At 42.0% G+C, this 14,218-nt stretch overlaps 1 protein-coding gene across 1 annotated transcript in view; it reads right to left on the reverse strand.

Annotated features, from left to right (window-relative positions):
• The window catches only part of SFXN5 (sideroflexin 5), a 932,409-nt gene extending 922,244 nt beyond the window's left edge, over positions 1 to 10,165 (reverse strand). The window contains exon 1 of the mRNA XM_029594581.1: positions 9,866 to 10,165. Within this exon, the coding sequence (XP_029450441.1) occupies positions 9,866 to 9,922 (57 nt within the window). The 5' untranslated portion in view covers positions 9,923 to 10,165. The remainder of the gene's footprint in view (positions 1 to 9,865) is intronic.
• Positions 10,166 to 14,218: the final 4,053 nt, after the last annotated feature.

Here is a 14,218-nt window from a genome sequence, read left to right on the forward strand (position 1 = left end):
TGAAGCAGTATGCGTCCATATCAGGTAATGATTGGGAGATAAAATTGCTCCTGGTGCTGATGGCAAACAGAGCTACATCCCACTGTCCTGTGGGATCTCTCCATTGATATATCTGGTAGAGAAGTGGCCTTGCCCATGCACTTGCTTTACAGGACACAGGATAATAATTTGGCTACTACCACCTCTGCGCCCCAGTATATTACACATCTGTGGTAACATTTATAAAGTACTTTGGCACTGCCCAGGTATCCCAAGGCCAATGCAAGAGGTGGGAAGGCCTATTATGATTTAAAGCTACCTCTAAAGAGTATGAAATTGGAAACTAGGTCTTCTACTATAGCTATAGTAAAAACAGAACCAAAAGAAAGTAAAGTTTTGTCTAGCTAGAAAGGACATTTTGTGATTGTGGATAAAGCTTCACCTGTTGCATATCTTGTCCAAATTAAGACAAACCCTGATAATGAAGATCACCTTAAATGGGTCCACATTAATCAGCTCAGACCTGTCACCCTCGTAAAGTAGCAGATCCAAATGCTGTGTCCAATGATGTTGATACTAATGAAGAAAAGAGGAGTAGTTCTTTCTTGTCTTTCAGATGGAGAGGGAACTTTCCTAGTGCTATGGCTGACAGAAGCAGATGCTGCCAAGCTGGTCGAACCTGGACCTCCTCCATCATCGTGATGCAGAGACTCCGAGCTTCCTCGTCTACCATCCAGATAGTCACCCAGAAGTCTTTGTGTCACTTGATCCCCCAGCATTGATCCAGAAACATTTTAACCCCTAATATCCATTGCCTGCAACCCAAGCATGGTTGAAGGATTATATGAAGCATGCATCCCCTCCAGACTCTCGACAATAATTTGTTTTGGGAACTGGATAACAGTATTATCAGTCTAATACAAGGACAGATTCCTACATGTTTGGTTTCCCCCAGATGTCATTGCTCAAATTACCTGAAATAGCATTGAGCCTATCCAGATCCAGATTGCTTATCATATGAGTAATGCTATTCCTCTACATGCTGACATAGAGAATATGGAGGCTGTCTATGTGCTCAGATTGCCTTTCATTTTGCCTGAGAATGTGCACTAATTGAAACAAATGGTTAACATAGATACTTAGAAAAACAATTTATACCTGCGTGTAGACACCCCAACTCTTTTAGCCTACCAAAATGTTAACCTACAGCAGTATATAGTTCCCAATTTAGGCCTGTGCCAGCAAACAAAGGACATACATTGACTGTGTCTTGGTACGCCTTTCCTGAAAGCTATAACTGAAACTCTATGTGGTATGTCACTTGACAATGTCTGAGAGAAGTGTAAGATTACTATGATAAAGTATGATGAATTCTCTGAAACCAAGGTTTGCACCCCACTGCGGGAAATCACTATTTCTAATAAAAATTCAGTTACCAGCAAGGTTCTTTTTCCCAGCAATTCTTCTCTAATCATGTAACAAAGAACTCTATAGTCATTGTAGGGGGGATGTCACTATACCACCTTGAACCTGACCCTGTCCCCACAGAAATAGAGATCCTAAATGTGTTTCAAGGACATGAAATCAACTTGGATGAAAACCTAGTATATCTTCGAAACTATAAAGAATCTCATACTATAGAGCTGTCTGTTGACCAGGACTCTAAAGAAATTACAGACTACAAGTATGTTTCCAGGGATGAGGAAATTTTGCAAACTATTTCCTGACTTATACTCTACCTATCCTAGCCATCCTCTCAGCTGTTCAACTGGGGTTCACAGATTTCCTCTTTAATAAGATTATAATTCTAGCCAGAATCCCAACAGAAGATTCTCCCAATGAGGTTAGACTTTGCGGGACTTCTCACCTGAGCCTCTAGAAATGTAGTTTAGCTTGGTATCGGTGCATATCACTTGGAATTACTCATGAATGAGCCATACATAATCATGAAGTTATATAACATCACGCTTAGATTAGAAGTGAGTATATTATCCACAGAAATATATCCCAGATCTAAGGTTGACATCATTACCTCATTGCCATACACACATGGTATGTATGACCTATTTTTTTCATTTTTCTTCCTTGTTCCTTCCTCATGCTATTACCATCCTTCTTACTATTATCATTATTAAGATTTCCATTAATATTACTACTATTTCATTATAGCTGTTATTGTTCACCAGTATTATTGTTCCATTTATTATTGCTTTATGGTCAAAGCAATGGCTTGTTGGCTCATGTTATCTAGCCAAAACTTGTACAGTTAACCTGGTAGTTAGGTTTCAACAATGATGTGCTCATTTGCCAGAACATCCCTATTTAAAAAGGGGGGAAATGTAGGGATACCCCAATTCTTGCTAACAAGAGAAGCAGCTAAGATGCACTCCCTGACATCAGAAAATGGACATTGGCCTGTGTGACTATCTGCAGCCAAATGTAGATATGATAGAAGTTGCAGTTACTGAGCTTAACAGATTTACAGGTCCCTCACAACCTGAAAGGTGCCCTGTGAGGGCAAAAGAAAATATAAGGACAATTAGTGCTGTGTGATTATGTACACCCAGAGCACTAAGGGCCTCTTTATGACCTTGGAGCCAATCTCAGAGCAGGACTTATCAGTTCACTGTCAGATGAGAACAACTGGAAGTTGTCATCCTGGCCTCTCTCTGAACCTGGAGGACTCTGAAAAGTGCACAAAACCACAGCCAATCAAAACCTTAATTGTATATTCACTTGACTATGCATAAAGCTGCTGAATTATGCATAGGTGAGTCCTTAAAAGCAGTAGGGAGCAAGCTCTCAGGGTTATTGCCGGTCGATTGTTACCCATCCAGAAGAAGATGATCCATCCTCCTGTCTCGCCCCCTGCACCTGGGATGAGAGAAAGATCAATCACCTCTGAGGCATCTGTAAGTAGAGGACCTGAATGCACTTTGTTACTGTCCAGTGATAAAGTGAAGCTTTTCTCAGCTCTGGATGCCCCTGCCTGGGGAACCGATCCTACCACCTCAGAGTCCAGAGGCCAGCTCAAAGAGAGAAGACTGTGCTGCATGTCAGTGACTTTGATGAGAAACTAAGAGTTTTAACCTCAGTCTCTATCAGTGGGTCAGAAAGATAGGCTTTTTAGGGGATGTGATGCTACCATTAACTCTGTAATCTGATAAACTGGATAATAAGTAAGCAGTAATAATCTCACTGTTTTTGTGTTTCTTGATGAAGTATTATGCTTAGCCCTGTGTAATCCAGAAATAAAGCATTACTTAGACAAAAAGTTTTATAAGTTCTCTATGCAGACAAACAGGAGGGATCACTGGTGAATAAAAAGGGTAGCTATGGGGGCAGGATAAGGAAACCCTAACTCCTTCCCACACACATACAACATATTAGAACATATAACATACCATTACCTGAGCATGGAGAGGGGATTCTTTCTCAAATAACTATTTTATTAAGACTGTCTTAATTTGCACTTAGAAATAGCCCATTCACCACACAGCACTATAACAATCTCTCCAAAGCACATGCAGCTATCTCTAAAATGGATGCATAATGAGTAACGACTTGTTGCCGCATGATAGCAGTTAGAGGAGAGAAGAATCAATGTCATTAATCATTTATTAGATAATTATAACTAGAAAACTAGGGCATGTGAGACTAAAAATTACCTGTCCAAAGTTTTTTCACAGATCTAGAACTACTTCAGCATGAGTGCCTAAGACTTGGCAGATTAATGTCCCTGATATTTCTCCAAAACGATTACCTTCTATAAAACAGATGTATAGCACATGTTTATGCAAAGGGAACATATTTTCTTTTCTTAATCATACAATTCTGGTTGAATACTGTCAGCTAGCTGCCAAAATATCTATATTAAACTAATTTCTCAGGGATTTAGGAATGAGAAAGAATATTCAAAAAATAAATCATTTATACAAGAGCACAATTTTTCATTTTAGTAAAAAAAAAAAAAAAAAAAAAGGTCTCCTCAAAAGCAAACTGTTTCAAACTAGGTCTTCTGGGCTCTCGTTCATTTCTGTCATATGACTAGGACAATCTCTTCATGTTTAACAGGTGACAGATTGATCCTACATTCTCATTTTATCATTAAGTCTATGGAAATTACCAAGATAATGAAAAAATGAGCAATCTATTATATAGTCTGGAGACTGTAAAGATGCTTTGCATACAGAACCAGGTATGTCAAACTAGCCCATCTAAACCAATGCATCCAGCTTGTACAGAGATGATTAAGGTACAGGATAATCTATCTGTTCACAGCCAGATGGCTTCAAAGAGGGCTGTGTTCCAATGCGCTTGCACCTGATGCATAGCCCAGGCAACTGGAGAAAGACCCTCAGATACAAAATGTAGAAGATGTGAAGCTTGGTCAAAGGGCACTAGGCACTGTCTGAGCCTCCAAGTAGCTTTTCAGCTATAGACAATGATCATGCTTTTGCACAGCATATAACATTAAATGAAGAAATCGCTGATCATGACAAATGTCTGGAGGATTGATTCTGCTGACAAGTGGAAGCTGTTGTTTTGGCCTCTACAACTTGCTGAAAAAAAGAGGAGAGAGTATTTTATCTGCACTTGAACTTACAAAGAAGCTTCTACAAGTCAATGTAAATTTGTAGTTGCTATTTCAGTGCAGTAGAATTAAAGCTATAAAAAGGATCTCTGCTATGCAAAAAGCAATTCAATAAGGAGAAAGTATGCTAGATAAGATGGCTAAGGTGTTATGAATCTGCCCGCGGGTTCCCCCGCGAGCAGGCACCTTACCGCTATGATGACTTGCTGCTGCCCGATGCGGCTGGACGCCGCCGAAATCAGGCCTTCCTTGCGGCCGGAGCCACGGACTTGCCTTCCTCATGTGGCCCGGAGGCCGCCCACCTTGCTCTGCTTTGCTGCGGCCAGAGCCGCGGACTTCTCTACCTTCAATGCGGCACGGAGCCGCCGACGTCCTGCTCATCTCCGGGGCTGGAGGCCTCAATCCCCGAGTCCACTTGGCGGCTGCTCCGCGATGTCAGTGAAGGACCGCTGTCCACGGACATGCTTCCTCCTAGGCGCATGTCCGCGCCTCTCTACAAGATTTAAAGGGCCCACGGCCGGATATGCTCCAGTGAGTAGGGAGACTGTCCATTATATGTGTCTGCACAGCACTGCATACATCTGGTATGCACTATACAAATCACATAGTAATATTTCAATGTCAGAAACCGCCAAGAAGTTCTCCCCCAAAGCAAGATTTAAAAAGGATCTTCCAGGAGACTCTGTTGTTTATAATCCCCAGCTGAAATTAAAAGCATCTGTTTAGTTTCTTAAATACCAGTTGCATAACAGGGAATGGCAGAGCCTGAAACAGGTAATAAAGTTGGTGAATGTACATTCATAATCTATATACTAAGAACAAATTCACTGTGTATGAATAGATGCTATTATTGCACTTCCTGTTGCCCTACATATATGGCTGAGGTGTCTTCTGAAAGAGTAAAAGCTATAGTTTGCCAAAAAAGTGACAATCTACGAAAGACAACACCAAGAGTCTGTGTGACAGCTGTTACAGCAGCCAATATAAACCTGGCTGCCACACAGTGCATTTAGACTCCTGTGTCACGTGGATCAAAGGTCCCCTCCCTGGGATCCACAAGAAGAGAGAGTGTGGGTCCAAGAATCCTCTCACTGGGCCTAGAGAGGAGAGAAAGAATCAGCATAGTCCAGGGGGGTCCTTCCTCAGACCTTGGTAGGAAAGCACAATCCGTACAGGACATTTCCTTAAAAGTCACAGCCACAATTAATCATTTTTCATGACAAAGGACGTCTGTATGAAGAGACACACTTATTTCCTCAGAATTCAGCTGGGGTTTTAAATTCATTTAAGATGCTGTTTTTAAGATTTGGGGGGGGGGGGGTTTGTGCATTCTAGTCTATTGTTTTTATGTTGTTATATATTGTTTTGAGTAATATGATATTTATATATATTATGTTATCCGCATAGTACAACTGCATTGGTTATGCAGAATATAAATATTGGTACATAAATAAATAACCTCGAGTGAATTGATAATTCAAGGTTTGTCGCCCTGTGCTTAATGCTATGAAGTACACTGTGATACCAACAGCAAAGGAGAAAGAGAATACGATAAACAGCAAACACAGGTAAATTCAAAAGAGAGACAAAAATCCTGTTTCAATGCACATATGCTCAGCACAAGCGGAAAGAAAAACTATAAACAAAAGATGCATGTCTTATTGAATCAAAGTTTTCCTAGAACTAGTTCTTTAGCTCAGGGATACCCATTTTTCACTTACAGTGTACTCATTATTGGTGGTATTATCCAGCAGACAAACAAAAACTATCCTTTGCAGAGCAGAATGCTCCTGGGTCTGTGCCCCTCCAGTCCTGCCAAGATCACCAAGCATCAGCTGCGTTGTCTGTCAGAAAGACTGCACAATATGTCTCTATTTTTTTTTTTTAAATGTAAGTATGCTTGCCATCCCTTTCCAGATCTGACATCATGGTTCATGGCAGCACATGCATACCGCTATCTCACACAACACGAAGCCCATACATTATGCCACCAACTCCAAAAAGAACAAAATTAAGTGGCCGCCATAACTCAGAAGCGGACGAGTTCAACAATTAGCAAGCCTACAGCTTTGCCAACTTTTCTGCCACACTGAGCTTATGGGTCATGCTCGAGTCGAGAGATAACAAATCTCTTTGGATCACATCTTTTAGGATTAGCTCCTCCTGATGACAGTGCAAATGAATCTGCTAAACAAAGGACTCTTGTTTTAAAGACAGAAATAAATGCCACCTAAATTCACAATACAGTTCTCATAAGAATTATTTACTTCTCTTTAAGTCTAAGAGGGAGAGCAAGACAGCGATTAGGGCTCCTTATGGCATGGTCTGTTTGACTATGGGTAAGTCACTATGTCACCCCTTGCTTGCCTAACGGTGGTTGGACAATGCTATCAAACTGTTCCACCTCCATTCTCTTCCCTTCCAAAGATGTCATACACTGCCCTGGTGCTGAACTCATCTGTCATTATAGTGCCCACACAATTCACCCTCATATAATATTCTCCTCTGCCACTTCAGAAATCCTAAATTTCACTAAAGCTTCAATCCTATACATATCTCTGATAGCATATCTCTCTTTGAAGTTTCTTGATTCATGCTTGTACTGTGACCTCAGAAAGTAAATCTTAGCATATGTAAACACACGCAAACCACATTCTATAAGACGCACACACACACTCCTGGAAGCACTGCAGGTTGAGGGGAATAGAGGAATTCTCAGGTTAGATCACCAGAGGAGATCCCCCCCCCCCCCCCCCCCCCAGACCCACTGCTCGCAGTCTCCACAGCTGCTCCTCCAACCCAGCGTACAATCTCCTGCTGAGTGCATGTTCTCTCTTTGCCCCTATACTGCCAGCCCTTTGCAGCTATGATCCTTTTGCCTCAGTCCAAGCTGTGGGGAGAGGGGTTAAGAAATAGCAGGAGGAGTCACAGGACAGAAGTAGCAGGAGAGAGAGAGAGAGGTAAGAGAAAAGTGAAGGGGAGAGAGAAAATTGAGTGGGGAGGGCGAGAACAGTTTGAAATTGTGTTGGGACCCGTAGAAGGTTTGTATTCCTCCAGTGCAGCCCTCATGCCAAAAGGGATTGTGCATCCCTGATCTAACACCTCTGTAAAATACCTACATGGGGTACTTTTAGCAGATGCCACAGTGAATTCTTTGGTCTTGAGGATCAAGTTTTACTACCGAATGCAAACATCCTGCATTACAGTACTATTGTAAAAATGGTTGAAAACACCACAAGGATGTTATGAAACTGTCAAGCACTATAAAATTAACCATGATAGCATGAACAACTATTAACCCTCAGAGCAAATAAACTTTAGGCACCGTGCCAGATTTAGGAGTCATGTAAGCATCTAATTCTTTCACTGGAAGATAAAACTGGGAGTGACAGTTTCATTTTGTTTCCCCTGAAACACCACTAGGGAGCTGCCAGGCACAGCAGAAAAGGTTTCACTCGATGGACTTCTTGTCTCTTTTCAAACTAACACTCTGTTACACCTAGAGTGTATTATCTCTCATTCATGCCCATTAGCTCTGACATCCATTTACTGTCAGGCAACAACATTCAAGAGGATAGCAGGACTACTATTAAGTCTCTTTCTCACCGCACTGCACCAAATAGCTTAAATTACTATGCATATCTCCTGCTCCCAAAGGGTCACATGATCACTGCCACAATTCCTAGAAGCAAGTAAACCTCATAAAATTGATTGCCTAATGTTCTTACACTTATTTTAAGTGATATTTTAGTTAAAAAAAAAAAGAAAGAAAATATGCTGCAATTAAATGAAAATCTCAAGTAAAATTAAAAAAGAAAGAAACACCAGAGCTTATCTATTGCACCTCAGAGTAACTGGATGATAAACATAGTAACATAGTAAATGCTGGGAGAAAAAGATCCAAGTGGTCCATCAAGTCTGCCTAGCAATGTTTCATTTTATTTTATTCTCAGGGTAACTGTTGCTCTATGCAGGTTACCCCAGTTACCCTTTTCTTCATCTCCATCATTTAGTCACTAGGAATCCTCTGTCTTTATTCTATGCTCTTTGGAATTCCATTACTGTCCTTGTCCTCACTACCTCTTCTTGGAAGACATTGCATGCATCCACCAACCTTTCCATGAATAAATATTCCCTGATGTTAGTCCTGGCTCAACCCCTTTGGAGCAATTTTTAATTAATAAACTGAAAAGATGCCTGCACTTATAGATCATATGAAGCAATTCATAGAAACCTAGGAATTTATCCTCAGAAAAGAACGGGGAGGGGGGGGGGGGAAGAGGTCCATCTAGTCTGCACAAATTATTTCTTATTGTAATGCTGTAGATCTGTCTTTCCTTCATACCACTCATGTGCTATACCTCTTCAAAGGTGTCAAAATCCACAAAAACTCCTATAACCCCATCAAGACCAATACAGCTACTAGAACTCTTTGTTACATCTCTTAAGATACATATGAATGGCATCCAACTGCAGCAAGACAAGAAAAAATGGCATATAAAAGTTATCCTCAGTTTATTTAAAAAAAAACAAAACAACATTATTCTAAATATGAATTTTACTCTCTTCGATTATTTGGTGAAAGGAAAACCTGAATTATTCCAGAACTTAAAAACACTAAATTAGGTAAATGAAATAGTATTTTTCTGAGGTTGGTCCAGCTTCTTGGAAGAATTACGGTATTTACAAGAATAAAAATTCAATTACAGCAGATTTAAAACTACAGTAAATAAATAGTGAATAATAAAAGCATGTATGCCTATAAATGTTTTGATTAGATACTTATAATTCTTCATAAATTAGAACAATTTAAGAGGATCTTCCAAAACCTTTAAAGTGAAGACCTTCGTCTCAAACTCAAATGAGAGCAGCAAGTGTGGATTATATTTTAACAAGCACTTGCATTATGACACCCAGCCCTGCCCCGCAGCACCTGCACATACTGACACAGGTATATGGCCTGGATAGCCAGCGGCTCCCTGCCCTACTCCTGTGACCAATCACACAAAGGGCTGCCGAAAGTGACACGTCAGCGACCCAATCAGAACCGTGGGAGAGGCCCTACCGGACCAATCACTGCATGAAAGGGAGAGAAGGGGATCACAGCGGGAAAGCTTCTACAAGTTGGAGTGGGAGTGCAGAAACCGTTAGATTAGGATAAGTGAGCGCTTTCCGGTTCTGCTCTCTCCCCGGCTTTGTGATTTGTGCAACGGACAAGGCACAAAAATAAATAAGGAAAAGATTTGTGAAAAGGGTATGAGATATTTTTTTAAGCCGTTCCTTTACCATTACCTGTTCGAACCGGGGCTTCCCGAGTTGGAAAGGAGGATACTCCGCAGAATTCGTCATGGCTTCAACTTCTTGTTTAATTGTGGAATTGTGTCCCAAACAAACTTTACAAAGCTTTGGGCCGCTGCTGATCGCGGATAGCGTGGGAAGCTGGGAAATGTAGTCCCCTGGTGCTCAGCAGCGGAAGCGACAGGCTCTCTCTAAGACATCCATAGAGATACTAGAGTCCGCGCCGCCCAGAGCTTCGAGGAAACTCCAGTGGCGTGCTGACGTTGCTCGCAGGATGCTACCGTCATATCGCAGTTGAGGGTGCTGGGATATGTAGTCTCTTTCCCAAGCCACCCGTCGGTGACATGTATTAAGTTCATTGGGCATTATGATAGGTGCAGTGGTGGATGTTGCAGAAATTTGTCTTTTAAGAATTGGGGCGAGGTATGACGGTATGCTAGCAGGAGTCCTTCATAACCCAGAAAATAGCTCCTGCTGCAGCAGTCGCCCAAGTAGATGGAGTAGTAGCACAAGTAGGTGTGTCTATTTTCCTTATCAGCACACAGGGGTTTAATCTCAAAGGTATGCAGAAGAGAATCAGGTAAGGTACAGGGTCCAGTGTAACGAAGGTGAGGCTGCGTATATCTATATAAAGCTAACACTTTCTTTAACCCCATCACTGTCGAGGTGTCTGCAACGTCTGTGACCACAGCAGTTTCACAGACGGCCCTCCACCCCCAAGAAAATGTTTTAAAACAACAATAATACACTTAATGGAAAAAAATGTGATACTAGGTCAGATCAATGCTCCATTAAACCCAGTATCCAGCTTCAGTGACTAAGCCAAGATCACTTGGTCATAAGTGGCACATCCTGACAGGGAAATAGATTCCTTGTTGCTTACTCCCAGAACTAAGAGCTGGCAAACCCCAAGTCTAGAAGGCCTAATAATTAATTGAACTGTCCTCCAAAAATATCTCCAAACCTATTTTAAAGTTACAGTGTTAAATAAGAGCTATTTACAATGATAGAAACATAGAAACATAGAAATGACGGCAGAAGAAGACCAAACGGCCCATCCAGTCTGCCCAGCAAGCTTCACATTTTTCTCTCATACTTATCTGTTTCTCTTAGCTCTTTGGTTCTATTTCCCTTCCACCCCCACCATTAATGTAGAGAGCAGTGATGGAGCTGCAACCAAGTGAAATATCAAGCTTGATTAGTTAGGGGTAGTAGGGGTAGTAACCGCCGCAATAAGCAAGCTACACCCATGTTTGTTTTACCCAGACTGTGTTATTCAGCCCTTATTGGTTGTTTTTCTTCTCCCCTGCCGCTGAAGCAGGGAGCTATGCTGGATATGCGTGTAGTATCAGTTTTTCTTCCCCCCTGCCGTTGAAGTAGAGAGCTATGCTGGATATGCGTGAAGTATCAGTTTTTCTTCTCCCCTGCGGTTGAAGCAGGATATGCATTGAAAGTGAAGTATCAGGCTTATTTGGTTTGGGGTAGTAACCGCCGTAACAAGCCAGCTACTCCCCGCTTTGTGAGTGCGAATCCTTTTTTCTTCTCCCCTGCCGTTGAAGCAGAGAGCTATGCTGGATATGCGTGAAGTATCAGTTTTTCTTCTCCCCTGCCGTTGAAGCAGAGAGCTATGCGTGAAGTATCAGTTTTTCTTCTCCCCTGCCGTTGAAGCAGAGAGCTATGCTGGATATGTATTGAAAGTGAAGTATCAGGCTTATTTGGTTTGGGGTAGTAACCGCCGTAACAAGCCAGCTACTCCCCACTTTGTGAGTGCGAATCCTTTTTCCACATTTCCTCTTGCTGTTGTAGCTTAGAGTGATGTTGGAGTCACAGTAACCATGTGTATGTTTATTGAATAAGGGTATTATCTCCAGGCAGTAGCCGTCATTCTGGTGAGCCACCCACTCTTTATTGACGGCCTCTTGATTTTATGGATCCACAGTGTTTATCCCACGCCCCTTTGAAGTCCTTCACAGTTCTGGTCTTCACCACTTCCTTCGGAAGGGTATTCCAGGCATCCACCACCCTCTCCGTGAAGAAATACTTCCTGACATTGGTTCTGAATCTTCCTCCCTGGAGCTTCAAATCGTGACCCCTGGTTCTGCTGATTTTTTTCCTATGGAAAAGGTTTGTCGTTGTCATTGGATCATTAAAACCTTTCAAGTATCTGAAAGTCTGTATCATATCACCTCTGCTCCTCCTTTCCTCCAGGGTGTACATATTTAGATTCTTCAATCTCTCCTCATAAGTCATTTGATGAAGACCTTCCACCTTTTTGGTCACCCTTCTCTGGACCGCCTCCATCTTGTCTCTGTCTCTTCGGAGATACGGTCTCCAGAACTGAACACAATACTCCAGGTGAGGTCTCACCAAGGACCTGTACAAGGGGATAATCACTTCCCTTTTCTTACTCGATATTCCTCTCTCTATGCAGCCCAGCATTCTTCTGGCTTTAGCTATCGCCTTGTCACATTGTTTCGCCGACTTCAGATCATTAGACACCATCACCCCAAGGTCTCTCTCCTGCTCCGTGCACATCAGCCTTTCTCCCCCCATCGAATACAGTTCATTCGGATTTCCACTCCCCATATGCATGACTTTGCACTTCTTGGCATTGAATGTCAGCTGCCATGTCTTCGACCACTCTTCCATCTTCCTTAAATCCCGTCTCATTCTCTCCACTCCTTCCGGCGTGTCCACTCTGTTGCAGATCTTAGTGTCATCCGCAAAAAGACATACCTTACCTTCTATCCCTTCCGCAATGTCGCTCACAAAGATATTGAAAAGGACCGGTCCCAACACCGATCCCTGCGGTACACCGCTTAAAACCGCTCTCTCTTCAGAGAGAGTTCCATTTACCATCACACATTGTCTTCTGTCCGTCAACCAGTTTTCAATCCAGGCCACCACCTCGGCACTCACTCCTAAGCTTCTCATTTTATTCACCAGTCTCCTGTGCGGGACAGTGTCAAAAGCTTTGCTGAAATCCAAGTAGATGACATCGAGTGCTCTTCCTCGATCCAATTCCTTGGTTACCCAGTCAAAAAAGTCAATCAGATTTGTCTGACAGGATCTTCCAATGGTGAATCCATGCTGCCTCTGGTCCAGCAATTCTCCCGACTGTAGATAGTTCACTATTCTCTCTTTCAACAGTGACTCCATTACTTTTCCCACCACCGAAGTGAGGCTAACCGGTCTGTAGTTACCAGCCTCTTCTCTGTTCCCACTCTTGTGAAGCGGGACCACCACCGCTCTCCTCCAATCATTCGGCACCACTCCCGTTTCTAGGGATCTATTGAATAGGTCACACAGCGGACCTGCCAGCACATCTCTGAGCTCCCTCAGTATTCTGGGATGAACTTCATCAGGCCCCATGGCTTTGTCCACTTTCAGTTTCACCAGCTCTTCCCATACATTTTCTACTGTAAATGGAGTTACATCTACTCCATTCCCCTCCAGTTTCTTGTTAACTAGTGTCGGTCCTTCTCCAGGGTCCTCTTTAGTGAACACAGAACTGAAGTATTCATTTAATATTTCTGCCATTTCTTCGTCTCTCTCCACGCATTGATCCTTTCCACCTTTCAATTTCACTATACCATTTTGAACTTTTCTCTTTTCACTGATATATCTGAAAAATGTTTTGTTACCACTCTTTACCTCTTTGGCAATCCTCTCTTCCGCTTGACTTTTTGCCATCTTGATTAATTTCTTCGTCTCCCTCAGTTCTACCAGATATTCTTCTTTGTGTTCCTCCTTTTGGGATCTTTTATATTTCTTGAATGCTGTTCTTTTAGCCTTTATTTTGTCAGCCACCTCCTTTGAGAACCAGATAGGTTTCATTTTTCTTTTGCTTTTCTTTACTTTTCTAACATATAGATTAGTTGCCTTGGTGATTGCTCCTTTTAGATTGGTCCACTGTTGATCCACATCTCTCTCGTTTTCCCAGCCTTTTAGTTCTTCCTCCAGGTACTTCCCCATTTCATCAAAGTCTGTGTTTTTGAACATCAAAACTTGGGTTTTTGTGCTTCTTTTTCGTGTCCTTTTTGTGATATTAAACCATACCGTTTGATGATCACTGGTGCTGAGGTGGGCACCCACCTGGACGTCTGAGACATTATCTCCATTAGTGAGCACTAAGTCGAGTATAGCTCCTTCTCTCGTGGGTTCCATTACCATTTGTTTGAATAAAGCTACTTGATAAATAAGACTATATTGATGTTATAATGTAAAACCGGAAGCCCCTTCTTCTTGAATACAGTTACAATGTAAACGATGTGATATTCCAAATTGAACACTGGTATATAAAAACAAACAAATAAATAAACCTATCTATACTGGTAGCCTTGACAA

The sequence above is a fragment of the Rhinatrema bivittatum genome, chromosome 1 (assembly GCF_901001135.1).
Source record: "Rhinatrema bivittatum chromosome 1, aRhiBiv1.1, whole genome shotgun sequence".
In the NCBI taxonomy this organism is placed as follows: Eukaryota; Metazoa; Chordata; class Amphibia; order Gymnophiona; family Rhinatrematidae; genus Rhinatrema; species Rhinatrema bivittatum.